Source organism: Aulostomus chinensis, chromosome 11, assembly GCF_037954235.1.
Source record: "Aulostomus chinensis isolate RoL2024-O1b breed Wild chromosome 11, RoL_Achi_v1.0, whole genome shotgun sequence".
NCBI classification, from domain to species: Eukaryota; Metazoa; Chordata; class Actinopteri; order Syngnathiformes; family Aulostomidae; genus Aulostomus; species Aulostomus chinensis.
Genome location: NC_141330.1, coordinates 10,935,503 through 10,951,228, shown reverse-complemented (window position 1 = coordinate 10,951,228; position 15,726 = coordinate 10,935,503). Strand labels below are relative to the sequence as shown.

The following is a 15,726-nucleotide window of genomic DNA, read 5'->3' as shown; positions in this document are numbered from 1 at the left end:
GGTCTGCAAACACGGCACTATTCTTTCCAGAGTCGGAGCTCTATCGATGAACAGGATAAATCCGCGGGTAGCGACACGTAAAGAAGAATTAAAATCAGGTCGTTAGTCGTTGGTGGATATGTTGAAGTGTTCGTGTGACGTGTGGTGGGAGGCAGTGAGGTAAACGTCCGGGATACACACACCAACATACGGCTGAACGGGATGCCCGCGTGACTGCAGGGAGGAAAGAGGAGGGGGTTTAGGTGCGTGCGGTGGACCACCGCAAAGCCCCCGAGGTAGAGTTGCCAATGATCGAATCCTGTGAGCAAAGAGTCATCACTGCTTGGCTGCTATTTTTGGTGCAGCTTGTCAATCGATGGAAGATATTTATTTCCTGTTCATGTCGAGGTAATTAGTGTCGCTTCCCGAACGAACCGATCTGATCTGAGATCTTCACACCGTCATTTCTTCCGTGAGAGGATGAGAAGCTAAGGTCGCGAGAGGAGACGCGCACATGTCCCGATGATCCTCCTGACTGGACACACGAACTGACCGGCTCATGACATCTCTGCTGGGGGTGAAACACCGAGTGATCGGCTGCCATCAGCTGCTGGATGTTTTTGTATTTGCGGCCTGCTCGGCTCTCCTGTTACCGCAATGCCACTGGTCAGAGGAGGGGGAGAAAAGGGCAGAAGGTAGATTGGAGACCGGCAAATGTGTAAAACGCAAAGGTTGGAATCTACTTGTATTGTCCAATCGTGTCTGAGCTGTAGGAGTAGTGGCTGTAATGGCCTGAGAACTGCATGAAAGACACACTGATGCATCTTAGTGTCATGGCCGAAACGTCAAATGAGGTGAGTACGGTGGCTGTGAGAGTGTAGTGGCTGCTCAGTCCTCAACTTTCTGCTGACAAAGTTCTTGGATTCACTGACTGGACTGAGTGCGCACCATGGGGCACTGCGCAGCACCTATGACACCTGCCAGTGGAGTGCTTGGTGCATAATTGTGACAGAAGAATTTATGTATCCCCCTGCTCCTCTCGTGTACATCTACCTACATCACTGAATTTTTCTAACCCTGAGGACACAGTCAAACCTCCTTCCTCCACGCACTAACATGCCTTCGCCATCAGACTCCAGCAGTGTGGCCTCAGCCTCGGGATCTAGAGGCTGGTCGGACAGCCGACGGGGCTTCTCTGGTCGTGGTCCTGGTGGTGCACGGCTGCTCCTGTACCTGGGGCTGTGCCACTTGGGCCTTGGAGCCATGGTCTTGGCTTTCTCTTTCACCAGCATGGCCTTCACCTCCTCTGCTCGTGTGAGGCAGCACTGCCCATTCTGGGCAGGATTTTTTGTAAGTGTAAGAGCTGACAACTACATGCACTATTAATGAAGATAACAACTACGGTTTTAATGGGTGTTTTATTGCTGTGGTGTTTGTCGGCAGGTGGTGGCATCAGGGATAGTTGGGATCATCTCATGGAGGAGACCTCTAACGTTGGTGGTATGTTGGATTTTTACGTGATGTTTAGCTGCAGCTAAAAAATTAGTTTGGGAACATACAGCGCTAAAGCCTGACACACACACAAGTGAAGAGAAAAAAACCCTCCTTAGTTTCCATTCTGGGGCTTTTGATTCTATGACAGCACATGAAGACAGACTTTTGGTGTAAAACATGTATGTATTTATAAATTTTTTTTAAACCTTTTTGTTATATCACTGAATAACATTTCTTACATATATTACACATTTAGGGTGGGAAAAAAATATTGATTCTGCATGTTGCAGTACTTCAACTTTCAATAAAATATCGACAGACTGCCCAAAATATCAATATTTTTAGTTGTGGTGTCATTCACCAACTCCCTTGTCAACATTTTGACAAGTTCTTCATTGGTCCTTCACTGGTACTGTGACCTGTCTGTGTTTAAGAGGCACTTAGCTAAGATGATCATCTCAGGGAATAAATCTGCGTTCTGCTGTCTTGATTATTTTCTTACTCTGTGACACACTTTTACAGAGAGACTCTTAAAAATGACATTGCTGTTATGACAGTTCGCTTGTTTACTGAGAACAAAACAACACCGGTGTGATCCAGACACAGCATGCGATGTCCAAAACAAACAAATTTATGTAAACGCCACAGCGGCAGCACTGCAGAAAAGAGACCTGATGTCATGAATCGCGGCATCGTCTTATAGCATGTGGATCATCAAAGAATCACTATATTTTGATACTGTTGTTATCCTGGGTGTTATCATGATACACTGTAAAGTACTTATTGGTTCCTTCTGTCGGGTTTAATGGATGCTCATCGGTGAAAGTACAGGCTGTCGTCTTTGTCAACTCTCTGCCCTCCATGGCACTGAATCAGACTTTGGCTCCGTGTCTCTCCACAGGTGTCACTGTTCATGCTGCTGTCTGCAGTGTGTGTGATCCTCAGCCTGGCTGGATCGATGCTCTCCTGTCAGAATGCACAGATGGTCAAGTCTATGCTCACCTGCCAGGTACAAACAGTATGCAAGTGTTGTCTCCTGCTTGGTGCTGCAGTGTCCTTCTAACAGATGCATGGGGAATGTGCCAGGAATAGTTTCTGGTCAAACAAATATGCTCTTAGTTTCCAGATCTGAGCTTCACACTAATTCTCTGTATTTGGGGATGTGTGTAGGTGGAGAATGGTCTTTGTGCATGTTGTGCACCCACTCACACCTGCTCCATCACAGGGGAGGAGACACTGGTCCTCTACCTGAATGCTGACTGCCACTCAGTCAGGCATCAGCTGAAGGTGGGTAGGATGTGTTTGTACTGCTGACTTTAACATATTCCCAACTAAAACTCCTATCTGTCATATATCTCTGATTTTTCTGATCATGTTTTGCTCTGCAGGATCTTTTATTCAGTGCGTGTGGTCTCAGCATTCTATCCACCATCATCTGTACTCTGTCCACTGTGACCTGTAGTATCCACATATTCTCCCTGGACCTCGTGCACCTGGTGAGTAAAGGCACGTTCTACATTCAACTGACCACGCTTCCATCTTCAAAGTGACACGTCACGCAAAAAATAACATTTGTTTATCATTTACCCGCCATCACGATGTCTTAAAATTATGAATTTTGCCCCCTGCATGATTTCTCAGTGAATCCAGAAAATTCTAGCAGCATACTTGTTGCTGGAAGCTGATGGAGACTCAAGGTTTACAACATCAATAGTATAAAAATAAAAAATATGTCTACAAACCCATAGCACTTAATACTTGATGAATGCTTTCATTCGTGGAAAGAATACTTAACTAAAACACATTTCTACACTCTGAACACGCGTGACTAGCTAGAGATTATGGTTTGCACATGATAAATAAATTATTCCCTAATTTCATCTGTCTCTCCCTCCAAATAGCTGGCACCACATCGTTCACGCTCGGTCAACCCAGAATGCACCACTCCTCAGGATGCCTTCCTGACCAACATCATGGACTTTGAAGAGTTTGTTCCACCCATTCCTCCGCCTCCATACTATCCTCCTGAGTACACCTGCAGCTCAGAGACCGATGCTCAGAGGTACTAAAAGCTGAAGCAGTATTATTACACATAAATCAACGGCAGAAACAGAGGATTGATATTGTCCTATTTATGCGTAGTATCACCTACAACGGCTCCATGGAAAGCCCTGTTCCCCTCTACCCTACTGATTGCCCCCCACCTTATGAGGCTGTGATGGGACAAAGAGTTGCCAGCCAGGTAAGTATGTGTGTGTGTGTGTGTGTGTGTGTGTGTGTGTGTGTGTGTTAATGTGATATATCTGATGACCATAGCCATTGGTTCCTTTTGTAATCGTCAAGGCAACAATGTTTGACCCCCACGGCGCTGAGCTGTCTGGAGAGAGAGGAACTTCTACTGCCTTCAGTGGAGAAGGTGAGAAAACTTGTTTTTCCCCTGAATTCTGTGACAGAACGCTATCATGGTTTAGTAACTACAGAGAGAGTATTGAGAGAGTATTTCAACAATTTGTTGTAAAAAAATGTAACATAGAGCACTCTGGATCTGACCCCATCACTTACGCTCCTTGGCCAAGGTAATAAAAACAAGTTAGTTTTAGCCTGCAATTCAAATATTTCCATGCAATATTTTAATGTGCACATGAAAACCTCTAACAGTTCCCCAAAATATCTCCAACTGAGCGTTGAACGTTGCAGATTTTATAAATTCCCATTTGCATATTTTACTTTTTTCACTTTTGAGCACTGCAATAAAGTCAAAACTACTATTCTGAATGAGAGAATAATTATTTTAATATGTCATAATAAAAGCATGAAATGCTGCTCAGCATCAGACTTAATGATTTTTTAATGAACTCTGAGCAATCTCTGTTATGAATTTCCTCATAATGAAGAATAATAACTTTCATTTTTATAGTCTCCATGGACAGTGGATCTCTGTTGATGTCAGAGATTGTGGACATCCCTGATGACTCCTCCCCCTCTGAGGATTCCTGTCTGATGGAGGTGGGACTGAGGATCCAGAGCGAGAGGGGCAACAGGACTTCTAGTGAGGCAGGAGAGGGGGGCGATTCGGGGGAGTACATCAGCTTCCGTGGTCCCCTGACTCAGACACCAGAGAGCCCACTAGCAGGAGGTCCTAGAGCCAGGAGCTTTCTGAGAGGAGAGAGGTCCAACTCCTGCTCTTCCCCCAGCACTGCTACTACCACATACAGGTGGAGAACACTTACTTGGGATCACAATATCTGTAGCGTTCTAACTATCCACAAGCAGAAACAGTGTTTTAATTTTTTTTTGTCCTCCAGGTCTCCAGTATTACGTCGCCAGGCTATGCTAGCGAGTAGCTGTTCCCAGCTGGAAGCAATAGGGGGCTCCACCGCACAACAACGATGCTCCATCCCCGACATTCGAATTCGCCCTTCCACTCCTTTACGCCAAGGAGCTGCCCTCGACCCCTCTGCTCCCTTCACTTCTTCCTCCTCCACTGCCAGTGAGCAGGGTGGAGGATACGGGCCACTCTTCCTGCGCCAACCTCTGTTCCTGCGACGAAGGGCTGGGAAGCTTGAGAAACATGGAGAGAGTTGTGAAGGGCTCCAACCTCTTGTACGCTCACACAGCGAGCCAGGCCTCAGCTCCTCCACTGATACAGGTAATGGAGACGTGATGTCAGGCTTAGCTCATGATTCCAGGCTCTAAAATGTCTTCTTTTGTCCCTTCTTGTCCAGTTGACTTTGGCTCTGCAGGCAGCAAGGCATTTATAGACACAGGTAGGAACTATTAACTGAAGGGTTTAATGACGTGATGATCAGGTGCCTTATGGGCCTCAAAGCATTAGGGGTAAATTGGGCTCATCCCCTTTTTATATGTTGGTACTGCCTCTTTTTATGTTCATTTCATAATTTTATGGGTAATTAAAAGCATAACCATTCGAAACAGTATTGCGGAAGCTCAATCTGATGGATTTGATTTTGGAGGCCAACGCTGTTCTCTTTTTTTCCAGCTCCATCCTCCGAGGCGTGTCTGTTGCCTCGCACCTCTCTGCCGCCTGCTGCAGCTTTGCCAAGGAAAGGCAGCATGAAATCAACAGCTATGAGCGCGCAGATTCCCTCCAAACCTCTACCAGTGTCCCCACTGCGCTTGTCTAAAGACTGCCACCGTTCCCTCGGGGACCTTAAGGTAAAAGATACTGGAGTGATCAACGTCTGTTTGCTCATATTTTCACCTTTCCTTAATCCTTCTTGCTTCAGGTGACTCGAGTTCTGGTGGCCCGCTTCCTGCAGCGCTCCAAACGTAACCTTGCACCCTCCTCCGAGCATGCTGGGAGTGCCGTGCAGGTGCCTAAGAGGAGAGGTGGAGCTGAGAGCACAGCAGGCAACCACATGGCCTTGGAACAAGTATGTCCACATATTATATTTAGACACCATATTTAAACATCAGAATATTTCACTAAAACTCTGCTTTCAGGTTTTGCGAACCCCTTGGAATACCAGCCGTGGACACCCTAACCACCACTCCCATCATCCTCATCACCGTGGTCACCATCATTCCCACAGTGACAGCCGACACAACCGGAGTCCCAGCGACCGGGCACCAGAGGGGATCCACCTGCGCAGCTGTGGAGATTTAAGCTCCTCCTCCTCGCTGTCGATACGTCGATTAGTGACGCCTCACGGCTCATCGGGAGCTCTCTACTCAGAGTCGGCACTCTGAAGATGGGAGGGAGGTTGAAGGAGGGATGGAGGAGGAAAGTAGTGGGCATGAAAGGTGACAAGTTTGGAGGGAAGAGGCAGGTTAATTAGAAAGGTAATCTAGTTTAGAGGAGTCATCCAGGAATGATATTCTGAGGATCTTCCCTCCTTTTTTTTCCTCTTTTCTCAAATCAGTTTTCTGAAGCCTTATGGCCTTATTCAGTGGTGCTCTTTATCACGCTGAACACTCACTGTTCAACGGCAGTGAAAAGGTCACTCGATGCTAATTTCTGATGTGCGTGGTTTCTCAGCTAACAGAGCAAATCCACCAACAACCAAGACCAAGCATCTTCTCTTTGCTCTCTGCTCCGTCTCTTCTCAGTACTCTTCGGGAACGATCTCTTCCTCAAGACTGGACTCTGAACTCTTCTAGCACTCATGCTACAACAACCATTTATCATACATTACATAATAATGAATTGCAATATGCTTCTGGCCCTGTTTTTAAACATTGCTGTTCATCCAGAGGATCGCTCAGGTCGAGTGAGCATGAAAATCCCTCATTATGTCTTCCATTTAAGAAAATATCCACACATAGTTAGCAGAGTATAATGTAGATAAACAGACGGGGCTTTACACGAGGACAGTTATTTTCACGAGTCTTTACTGAGTTGCGAATTTTGTCTTTTCTCTTTTTGCGAGTCGAAGCTTCACTTTCTCCACACTTTTACACCGCCACATTAGCCTTTAAAATAAGACAGCCAGCATTCTTAACACGGACATTAATGCATGCCCCCCCCCCCCCACACACACACACACACACACACGCGCGCGTGCACACTCAGCCTTTGAAATGTATTCTCTGTGGGTGGCCCCTAGACACGTGGTTTGATTTGCGTACGTGCATGTTTTGCTACACCCCCCCCCCCCATACAGCAGGAACCTTGTGCATTAGATCCCAACTGTCTGTGCAACTAAGTATCATGTCCTCAGAATGTCTTAATCTGCATGTTTTGATGATGCTTCTTACTTTTTTCTCTTGCACCCAAAACATATGATAGTAGCCATTTGAGATGTGTTTGTGTTAAAAGATGACAGGAAAGTTCAGAGTCACAGATATTCAGCAGAATCTTGTGTGCAGGTGTACAGAGGTATGAATTGCAGTGTGACTCTGAAGATGCAAAGAGTCCCTTGCAATAAAAGTACAAGACTATTTGTCACAGCATTCACATTGTGTTGGTAGCCGTCCCTTAGGACTTGGAGGGGTTTGGGGTCTAAATGAAAAGGCCTTGGACTGCTGACACTCCGGTACCTTGATGGATCTTACACTTCTGGATTGTGGAGTATACGTGCAACAGATTGGACTTTGTTTCTTTGGAAAATGTGTTTCGATGTGTTCACTAAGGTGATGATATTGATTCCATATCAGTAGAGGCTAATTTTGAATACACTCATGTGTAACTCATTTTGAAAAAGTTCCACGTAGGGCTTTCAGGGACAACACGCTCAACCAACGCACGAGCATTTTGCTCAACGTCGCAACAAACCATCATGTCATTGCGCCGTGCAGAAATAACAGGGCTTCAGACACAATGAGACAACGGGACCATTCCATTCCGCTCTGAGTCCTTTTATTTGTTAATGGCTTGGTAAGTGTCATGATGGTTTGTTGCTGCATCAACAGTAAATCAAGCAAAACACATGTGTAGTTTTGAACTTTGACTCTTGCAACTCCCTTGAACACTACAGTAAAACCAGTGCTGAGCACAGCATGTCACGCTGTGACTAGTTCGTAAAGTTCCATAATTGGTCTCAGAGCGTAGTTGTGCTGTTGGCATGTTGTGTCTGAAAGGTCAAAAATCCACCTGACATGAATGTGGTATATCATATTGGCGTGGCAGAATGTTCTTTTTTACCTGCTACAGGTGTCTTATGTTGCGTTCCAGCTGTGTTTTTCTCCTAGAGAGGAGAAACAATATGCCAATCTTACAAAAATGAAGATCTGCAGCATGGCCCCGCGCACAAGTGTAGTAGCTTCAGTTGATTATAACAGAAAGATTCTGCTACGACAGCCATGTCGCACCACATCTGTGCCCGGTGTGTTTCAGCCATAATCTCTGTAAACAGATATCTGCATATGATAGCCAATGGGTTCCGTGACTGTGTGCAGACAGGTGTTGGGAGAACATAGCCTCAGCGGCTTTATGCCAGACAGTCTTTCAGGCAGAAAGTTCTACTCTGAAGGGAAGTGATAAGAAAACCTTTAAGAAGGCAAGCGATGACAACAAACAGCAGCAAATTTTCACCTAAATGAGTTGGAGTCCCATTTAGGGTATTCAGATATATTGTGATTTTTGACTCCGATTTTTCTGAGTTAAGCACAAAGGAGAATTTTGCCTCAAAGTCTTTCTGCCAGAAAGTAACAGAAGTGCTGCCAGAAATCCTTTGTAAGATATGGTTATGATGTAAAAGATTCTCTTTCATCTCAAACCATGATGTTTTCCTAAACCTAACCAAGGAGTGGTTTTTGCCCAAAACTTACCAAATGGTGACATAAAATTGAGAACAAATTTTAAAAAAATATAAGAAAATGAATCAACGAATTTAAAACCAGAAGTCAGAAGTCTTCTTCCATGCAGAATTCAAACTCCAATCGCCAGGTGAACGCCTCGTATTTAATGCATTCACCCACTTAGAGCTGCTGATTTGCCAGAGGTCTTTGTTGCTATTTATATTTTGTCTTCTGACTTACCAAAGGTTTAACCTACCTGTCAGAATGACATTTGTATCAAAGGGAGACTCTTGCCAGTAAGTCCTTCTGGTAGAAAGCCTTTGAGGCTTGCTTATCCCCACACCACACAGGCACACACTTACACTCCCTTGTGTGCACTGAGATGTGTTTCTACCTCCTGTCTTGCATTATTTATTTGAAGAAATGTATATCTGTATGGCAGGCTTTAGAGGATTCAGCCTTGAAACCTGAATAAAAATGTATTTAAATATGACACCTATTTCGGAATTTAAATGCAGTGTTAATGGCAACACATTTGACGCAAGATATGTATCTAAACATATGAAATAAATAGACTTAAAATAAAAAATAAATCCTAAGTACGTTTTTTAAACAAGATAGTTGGAGCTATTCATATTCTATTAATGTAACCAACTATAGATGATAAAAATTTGCACGATCATGAAAAGTTGGAATTCTTTGTTTCACTCTTGTGTCCCCTACCGTTTCAGTTTTTCTACTAAATCGTGAAAACAGGCGAGGCTCTCCCATAGGTTGACAAATCTCCACTCCACTCAAACCCCGCCTGTTTTCAAATCCTATTGGTCAGACAGAGTGAAAGCCCATCCTGGTTCGATACGACTGACCAATGAGAATGCTGACTGCACATGGCTTTTTAAACCCCCGCCCACATACACCACTCGCAGGGGATGCTGGGATTTTTAGTCTCGCTGCTCTGGAATAAAACGCTCGGTCTCCGGCCAATGAACTACAATCAAGCACATCCTGGTTTAGGAGACGTTCACAGACTTCAGTTTGATATCAAGTCTTAAAAAGAAAACAGAAACGTTTTTGCTGTGGTACGCTAAACAGTGTCGGAGAAGAGGACATTATAATCATGGTATGTAAAGGCAGGTTTCTGAATTAAAAATAAAATAGTTTGTTAAATTATTGCCAGCGTTGTGTACATACTGGATGCAGCGAAACAATGTAAGCTAATGTCAGTTAACGCTTCTTGTCATGACAAGGGAACTTGCTAGCTATTAATAGCTGATAATTCTCTTTTCCTAATCTTCGCACTTGTTCACCTTGTTTAGTGGCAATATGGACCTAAACAGCCAGGCATTGTTCATCAAATGGAACATGCTACTCACCTTATGTGGGCAAAGGTTTTAAAGCTAACGAACTGCACTGTCTTACTGGTTCAACTTGGGCTTGTTTGCTGCTGAAGACTCGGTGCTTGGACGGCTGGTCGGGAATGAGACACCTCCTTCGTTTACCAATTAATGGCCCTAAAATTCTCCGGATCATGTGGTTGGCCGTCTCCCCACTCAAGTTAAGAAATATATCTCGTCTGCTCTGCACCTCACCTTTTCAGGGGGAGAACGGGACGCAGTGCAAGAAGGCGTTGCAGTCAGACCCTCAGCTGTTTGAGGTCCAGTTTGAAGAGCTGGTCTCGGATCTGACTGAGAGGGACCTCTCTGACCCTGTCCTAACTGATGCCCTGAACAGGTTAAAAGAGGTACATGATGTTGTCTGGTCTTATGCTGTGTTTATCTGACAAGTGCTGAATGCAGGATGAATTGTACCTCCTCCTTCTTCACCCAGGTGTTGTTGTATAATGCTCCTGGAGGTAAGAGGAACCGGGGCCTGTCTGTGATTGGCTCACTCAGGGAGCTTGTCCCGCCAGCTCAGCTGCCCCAGGACACCGTGCAGCGGGCTCTGTTGGTGGGCTGGTGCATTGAATTGGTGAGATTTTGTCTTGACAGGTGAAGGTATAAGAGACAGTTTTGTATATTGTTGTTATTGTCAACAACTCTCATTAAAAGACCAGCATGAAAAATGACTTTACCACGTGAATTTGGTATATCCCAGGGTTGACCTTTTCCTCTGTCAAAAAAGCACCAATAATCCATGTTGCTGCAGTGGCTGGTATTTAGGGTTGCCTAAGCATCCATCTATTAAAAGATTACAAAAAAGTTTAAAAACACATACACGTTATATGAATATATATTTGCGTACATGAGCCACGTTTTATTTGCTTCTATATAATTAAAAGGTATATTCCACAGACAGCTGGTCAGCTACGCCCTGGCTGACAGAGTCCAGGTACGCCCGCAGTGGTGATAAATGGTCATAAATGACAGCAAAACACAGTTGCGTCTGTGTTTATGTGACGTCATGTAGTCATTTCAGCTCCGTGTTAGTTTGTGGCTGTTTTGCTGTCATTTACTGACGATGTTTTTTTTGTTCTCAGTGTAAAAAAAAAAAAACTGAACTGAAACTGTGACCCACAAATTTGCGCACCAGCTGTACCTCTATTATTACACTGCTTCATTCACGTACATGACACTGCAACAGACTGGTCGTCCCCGACAAACACGCTAGAAGAATTTGTCCAGTTTCTATTGAATTTTTACATAGAGTTTGGTCTTTTGGTGTCTTCGTGGTCCTGACGAGCTACTTTTTCCTATTTTGATGTGTTAACATATTTCGTGCCGGCACTCAGCCTATCAAACCTGCTGCAAGTTTCCACAGTTGAAACTTTGATTGACTCGGACATCACATGACAAGTTTCTGAGGTGTCCTCAATTTACTGCACCGCTGCATAAAATTTTGAAGTTATTAACCCTGTTGAACTTCTTTGTGACTCTGAAAGTTGCATCGTCTATGTTTTTAGTCATGAATCTGGCAGACTTTTGGCCCACTTAAGGCTATTGACTTGACTTGAACTTTCCTTTTCCTTTATCAGGCACGGAGGTCCATACAAAAATTATCATGTGCAATTAAGTGCGACAACAGAGAGATAAAACCATAAAAATTCGCACATGGTAAACTGTTTAAATCTCAATAAAAAAGACGGGAGAGGTCAGGCTGTTCTTTTTTTCCTCCCACTTTATATATTTATACATTTGTGACAAGTCTGACCCTACTGATGCGGTGTTGTTTGGGGTTCACATTAGAAATAATAAACTATAGAATTCTATATTAAACTATAAATAATTATATATATATAAAACTATAGAATTATTCTAAGAACAGCTTTAAAAGTGAACTTGTTAGGTCTCCATCTTCTGAATCTTAAAAATGTGAGTGAAACGGTGATCTTAATGGGTCTCTGAGTCTTAAAATCTTTCCCCCAGATGTTCCATAAGTCATTTAAAATTCACAGGCTTCCTTTTAACATCATTCATTTAAGGGCTTTCCTTCATTTGAATGTGTTTGTCAGTCTTAAGCTTTACACGTGTAGGTTGTACTTAGCAGCCACCACATTGCTAAAACCACAGACAAGCAAAGAGTAAAAAAGTGATGTAACACAAAGCAAAGACGCCGAACTCTCTAACTCTGTTGTGTCTGTCGGCTGTAGCTTCAGGCGTTCTTCCTGGTTGCGGACGATATCATGGATGCCTCTGTGACTCGGAGAGGACAGCCCTGCTGGTACAAGAAGGTGCAACTTGATTAACAAAATGGTGGTTAATAATTTTTCACTGTTAAATGTGGTGTAACTAGGTGATTGACGTCTGTCTGTTCTAAAGGACGGAATCGGTCTGGATGCCGTCAATGACGCATTCCTCTTGGAGGGCTCTATCTACAGATTACTTCGTAAATACTGCAGGGATCAGCCCTACTACGTCCACCTGCTGGAACTCTTCACTGAGGTACTTTGAAATCTTGATTTGAACGCACAAACTGAGCCCAAAAAGAGTTCTTACAGGAGTCTTTTCTTTCCTTTTGGTTGCAGACGTCTTTCCAGACCGAGCTGGGCCAAGCGCTTGACCTCATGACCGCTCCACCTGGTCACATCGACCTCAACAGATTCACCATTCAGAGGTAAACAGAGGACAAATGTTTGTGTACAAGGTTATTTTTCTCTTCATGACCTCACCTCACTGTGTAAAGTAAATTTTTAGAGGAGGATGATGTTTATTTTGAGAGTTTCTATATTTATTTCAGATACAAAGCTATTGTGAAATATAAGACTGCCTTCTACTCGTTCTACCTCCCCGTGGCGGCAGCAATGTACATGGTAAATGTTTCTGTTTTAAATTTGAAGACATGACAGCAGCATTCGCTAAATGTCAAGAACTTTCAGATAACTATCAACTCTTCCAGTAAAAAAATAAAATAAAATCTTTTACTTCTATTACAGGCAGGAATCGAGAGTGAAGTGGAACACAATAATGCCAAACACATCTTACTGGAGATGGGAGAGTTCTTCCAAATACAGGTAACTACTTTTACAAATCATCTACAACCATCGTAGTGACAGAAAATGTTCTCATTCCCTCCCTGCAGGTTAGATAAAATGCTGTGAACAATGTCAGCGTCTGTAAACACGACATTTTCCATTTTGCAGGATGATTACCTGGACTGTTACGGAGACCCTGCAGTGACAGGAAAGATCGGTACAGACATCCAGGACAACAAGTGCAGCTGGCTGGTGGTGACGGCCCTGGAGGTCATGACCCATGCACAGAGAGCAGAGCTGGAGGTGGGACTTGATGTAACGAGCCTTTCGGTTTGAATATTTAATGTATTATGTGGCTGCAAACCACAGATGGAAGATTAATCACTGGTTTGTGGTTTATACACTTTCAGATGAAACTAACTATACGAGTGTGGCTTATTTACAATTGGCGCTGCAGATAACTACTGCCATTATCGATGAGCCAGTGGTTTATGCTGAATAATCATTCATTCGTTTGGTCCTGCAAATGGTGGAAATGCTGATCGTAGCTTAATAAATGTCAGGGTGTAATCCGTCTGCGTCAGAAGTCCATAACTCCAAGGCGTTCAGTGTCACAGAGGGCATAATTATCAAGAAAATTTTCCCGCTCGAGAAGCTTGAATCTCGCAGTTTTTGTGTAATCCAGCTGAATGTCAAACAAAAAAAAACACCACTGAAAATATGAGCTCCCCAGCTTGAGATCCCATTATCCTTGGTGGAGGTAAAGGTTCTCTCATAGCCCTTGTTTTTTATGGTTGCTATACTGGAGCTTTGCAATATTTTCTGACCTCTGGTATCACTTCCTAAAGATACTAGACTCACTTGCTCGTATTGTACGTTCTTAAAGGTTTATCATCTCCTCCTCAGGCATGCTACGGACGCCACGATGATGCCAGCGTGGAAAAAGTCAAAGCATTGTACCACACTCTGCAAATGCCAGCGCTGTATCACAAATATGAAGACGAGAGCTACCAGCGGCTACAGAAGCTCATCGCTTGTCACGCTCAGAACCTTCCACACTCAGTTTTCCTCAACTTTGCTAAGAAAATCTATAAAAGGAACAAGTGAGATTGCTTTTCTTTTTTTTTTTAACTTCGTCATGATGACCAGATTAATTTTCTGTCAGTGAGGGCGTGCCGGCACTAGAGATGTCTGGGGTGGGGTTAAGGCTTCGACTCCCAATAGCATGGCCCAGGGAATGTTTAGAAATCCTGCAGGCGGTTGATTTGTCGATATACTGTATAGCTGTGGATCTCACCAAAAAGTCCTGGTCATCTATTTATTGCACCCAGTGCATAATAAAATGTCTCCTTTTCATGGAATTAAGTAAGATGACGATGATGATCCAATCTAGCTGTCAAAGAAGTGTTTGTCTTAGGGGAAAGAGTTTGAAATAATTAGGTGATTAAAGGACTGTGCATGCGTGACCATAAAGCATCCAGGCAGAAGACAGAAGACGAGCTTTCTTAATTCCATATATTTTCATATTGCTGCTGTACGGTCTGAACTGGCCGCAAAAGGTGATCGCTTTTAATAAACACATGACTTTTTGCCTCTGATATTTTTGTTATTTTCCTCTAGCCTCTCTTTCAGGTTTCCAGTTACAGGCTTCTAATAGCTACCAGCTCATATGTGCTCTGGAATAGTTTTGGGGCATTGCAACAGTTCTTCCTTTTAGTACTGCCAGAGAGAATATTATATGCTAAAGTTCAAAAGAAGGTAATGAGTTGATAAATAATTCATTTTATTTCTAATTTTGTTTTCATTGAGTCTTTCCAAAGAGCACTGTAGGGAAGGGTTGTTAACACACTTTACTCATAATTTTATATTATTTAGGAGTTTAGCAACCAGATTGTGACCTTCTTGCCTTTTCAAATGCGGATGATATAAACTTGGAGAGCCCCAGAGACCAAATTGGTATTTCTCCACTTTACCCTTTGACTCAGAATACCTCCTGCTAAATGTCACAGCTGCATGATTATTTTTGCAAATATTTTAACTTCATATTGACACAGTTTGCCAGAAACATGTCGCGTAAAGGTGGTGGTTCTGCTCCTCCTGAGTTGGAGATCAATTCCTAACAGTCAAGTGTAGACCAAACCAAAATAGTAGTGGTGGCTGCAAACATCCTGGGGACTGGACTTGGCCTAGTTTGTGCTAGAGCCTCATCCCTAACACCTACAGTCGCACCGAATGACTGATGAGAGCATCAGCAAAACGATTCACTGTTCAAAAGGATGTGAATGTTGATAATGATCTGAAATATGAGCTTGATTTTTTTATTATTATTTAAAACACATCAAAAGCTTCTAACTTCGAAAAAAACGGGAAACTAGGTTTTTTTTGTGAGAAGCTGGAGACGATTCGCGATGAATGGGATGTTGTGATAAGGGAAGTAAGGGGTGTGGTTTGTGTTCACTGAAGGAGGCGGGTATAGGATGACTCCGCGGACCTTCACCATCTACGCTAGTCACGTGATCACGATTGCAAGTTTTGTTACAACTTGTCCTGCATTAGCCGTGGAGCCCAGGACAGATGCGCATATTACATTTGAGACTAGCTTTTACAATCAAATCTTTCTAGCTTAGTGAAAACAATTACAGAAA

General features: G+C 43.5%; 2 protein-coding genes and 1 long non-coding RNA gene across 5 annotated transcripts; 2 read left to right on the top strand and 1 right to left on the bottom strand.

Annotated features, from left to right (window-relative positions):
• Positions 1–8: 8 nt before the first annotated feature.
• Positions 9–9,240, top strand: entrep3 (endosomal transmembrane epsin interactor 3). Of its 2 annotated transcripts, XM_086218400.1 has the most exons (15): positions 9–674; positions 1,112–1,329; positions 1,423–1,479; positions 2,375–2,482; positions 2,644–2,760; positions 2,862–2,969; positions 3,375–3,535; positions 3,616–3,715; positions 3,817–3,889; positions 4,391–4,688; positions 4,779–5,122; positions 5,199–5,240; positions 5,474–5,649; positions 5,721–5,867; positions 5,938–9,240. In XM_086218400.1, the coding sequence occupies exons 1-15, from the start codon at positions 539–541 to the stop codon at positions 6,181–6,183; spliced, it is 2,331 nt and encodes a 776-aa protein (XP_086074526.1). In that variant the 5' UTR covers positions 9–538; the 3' UTR covers positions 6,184–9,240. The 2 variants fall into 2 exon arrangements, with proteins under 2 accessions (XP_086074526.1, XP_086074527.1); XM_086218401.1 differs by having other exon boundaries at positions 533–1,329.
• On the bottom strand, positions 4,188–10,495 carry LOC147253296 (uncharacterized). Its single transcript, XR_015118541.1, has 3 exons — positions 10,263–10,495; positions 5,696–5,811; positions 4,188–5,210 (listed from the first exon to the last, which is right to left on the bottom strand). It is a non-coding gene; the product is annotated as an uncharacterized LOC147253296 (long non-coding RNA).
• Positions 9,665–14,668, top strand: fdps (farnesyl diphosphate synthase (farnesyl pyrophosphate synthetase, dimethylallyltranstransferase, geranyltranstransferase)). Of its 2 annotated transcripts, XM_086218403.1 has the most exons (10): positions 9,665–9,793; positions 10,271–10,414; positions 10,501–10,641; positions 12,260–12,340; positions 12,429–12,551; positions 12,635–12,723; positions 12,847–12,919; positions 13,043–13,120; positions 13,250–13,384; positions 13,988–14,668. In XM_086218403.1, exons 1-10 carry the CDS (start codon positions 9,791–9,793, stop codon positions 14,186–14,188), a joined length of 1,068 nt encoding a protein of 355 aa, XP_086074529.1. In that variant the 5' UTR covers positions 9,665–9,790; the 3' UTR covers positions 14,189–14,668. The 2 variants fall into 2 exon arrangements, with proteins under 2 accessions (XP_086074529.1, XP_086074528.1); XM_086218402.1 differs by lacking the exon at positions 9,665–9,793 and having other exon boundaries at positions 9,922–10,414.
• The last annotated feature ends 1,058 nt before the right edge of the window (positions 14,669–15,726 follow it).

Bases quoted from the DNA above. Each gene is read 5' to 3' on its own strand.
- fdps (XM_086218402.1), top strand. From the start codon at position 10,151: ATGAGACACCTCCTTCGTTTACCAATTAATGGCCCTAAAATTCTCCGG. The intron at 10,415-10,500 runs GTACATGATGTT...TTCTTCACCCAG, and splicing joins CCCTGAACAGGTTAAAAGAG to GTGTTGTTGTATAATGCTCC. The intron at 12,920-13,042 runs GTAAATGTTTCT...CTTCTATTACAG, and splicing joins TGGCGGCAGCAATGTACATG to GCAGGAATCGAGAGTGAAGT.
- entrep3 (XM_086218400.1), top strand. From the start codon at position 539: ATGACATCTCTGCTGGGGGTGAAACACCGAGTGATCGGCTGCCATCAG. The intron at 1,330-1,422 runs GTAAGTGTAAGA...GTTTGTCGGCAG, and splicing joins CATTCTGGGCAGGATTTTTT to GTGGTGGCATCAGGGATAGT. The intron at 5,868-5,937 runs GTATGTCCACAT...CTCTGCTTTCAG, and splicing joins ACCACATGGCCTTGGAACAA to GTTTTGCGAACCCCTTGGAA.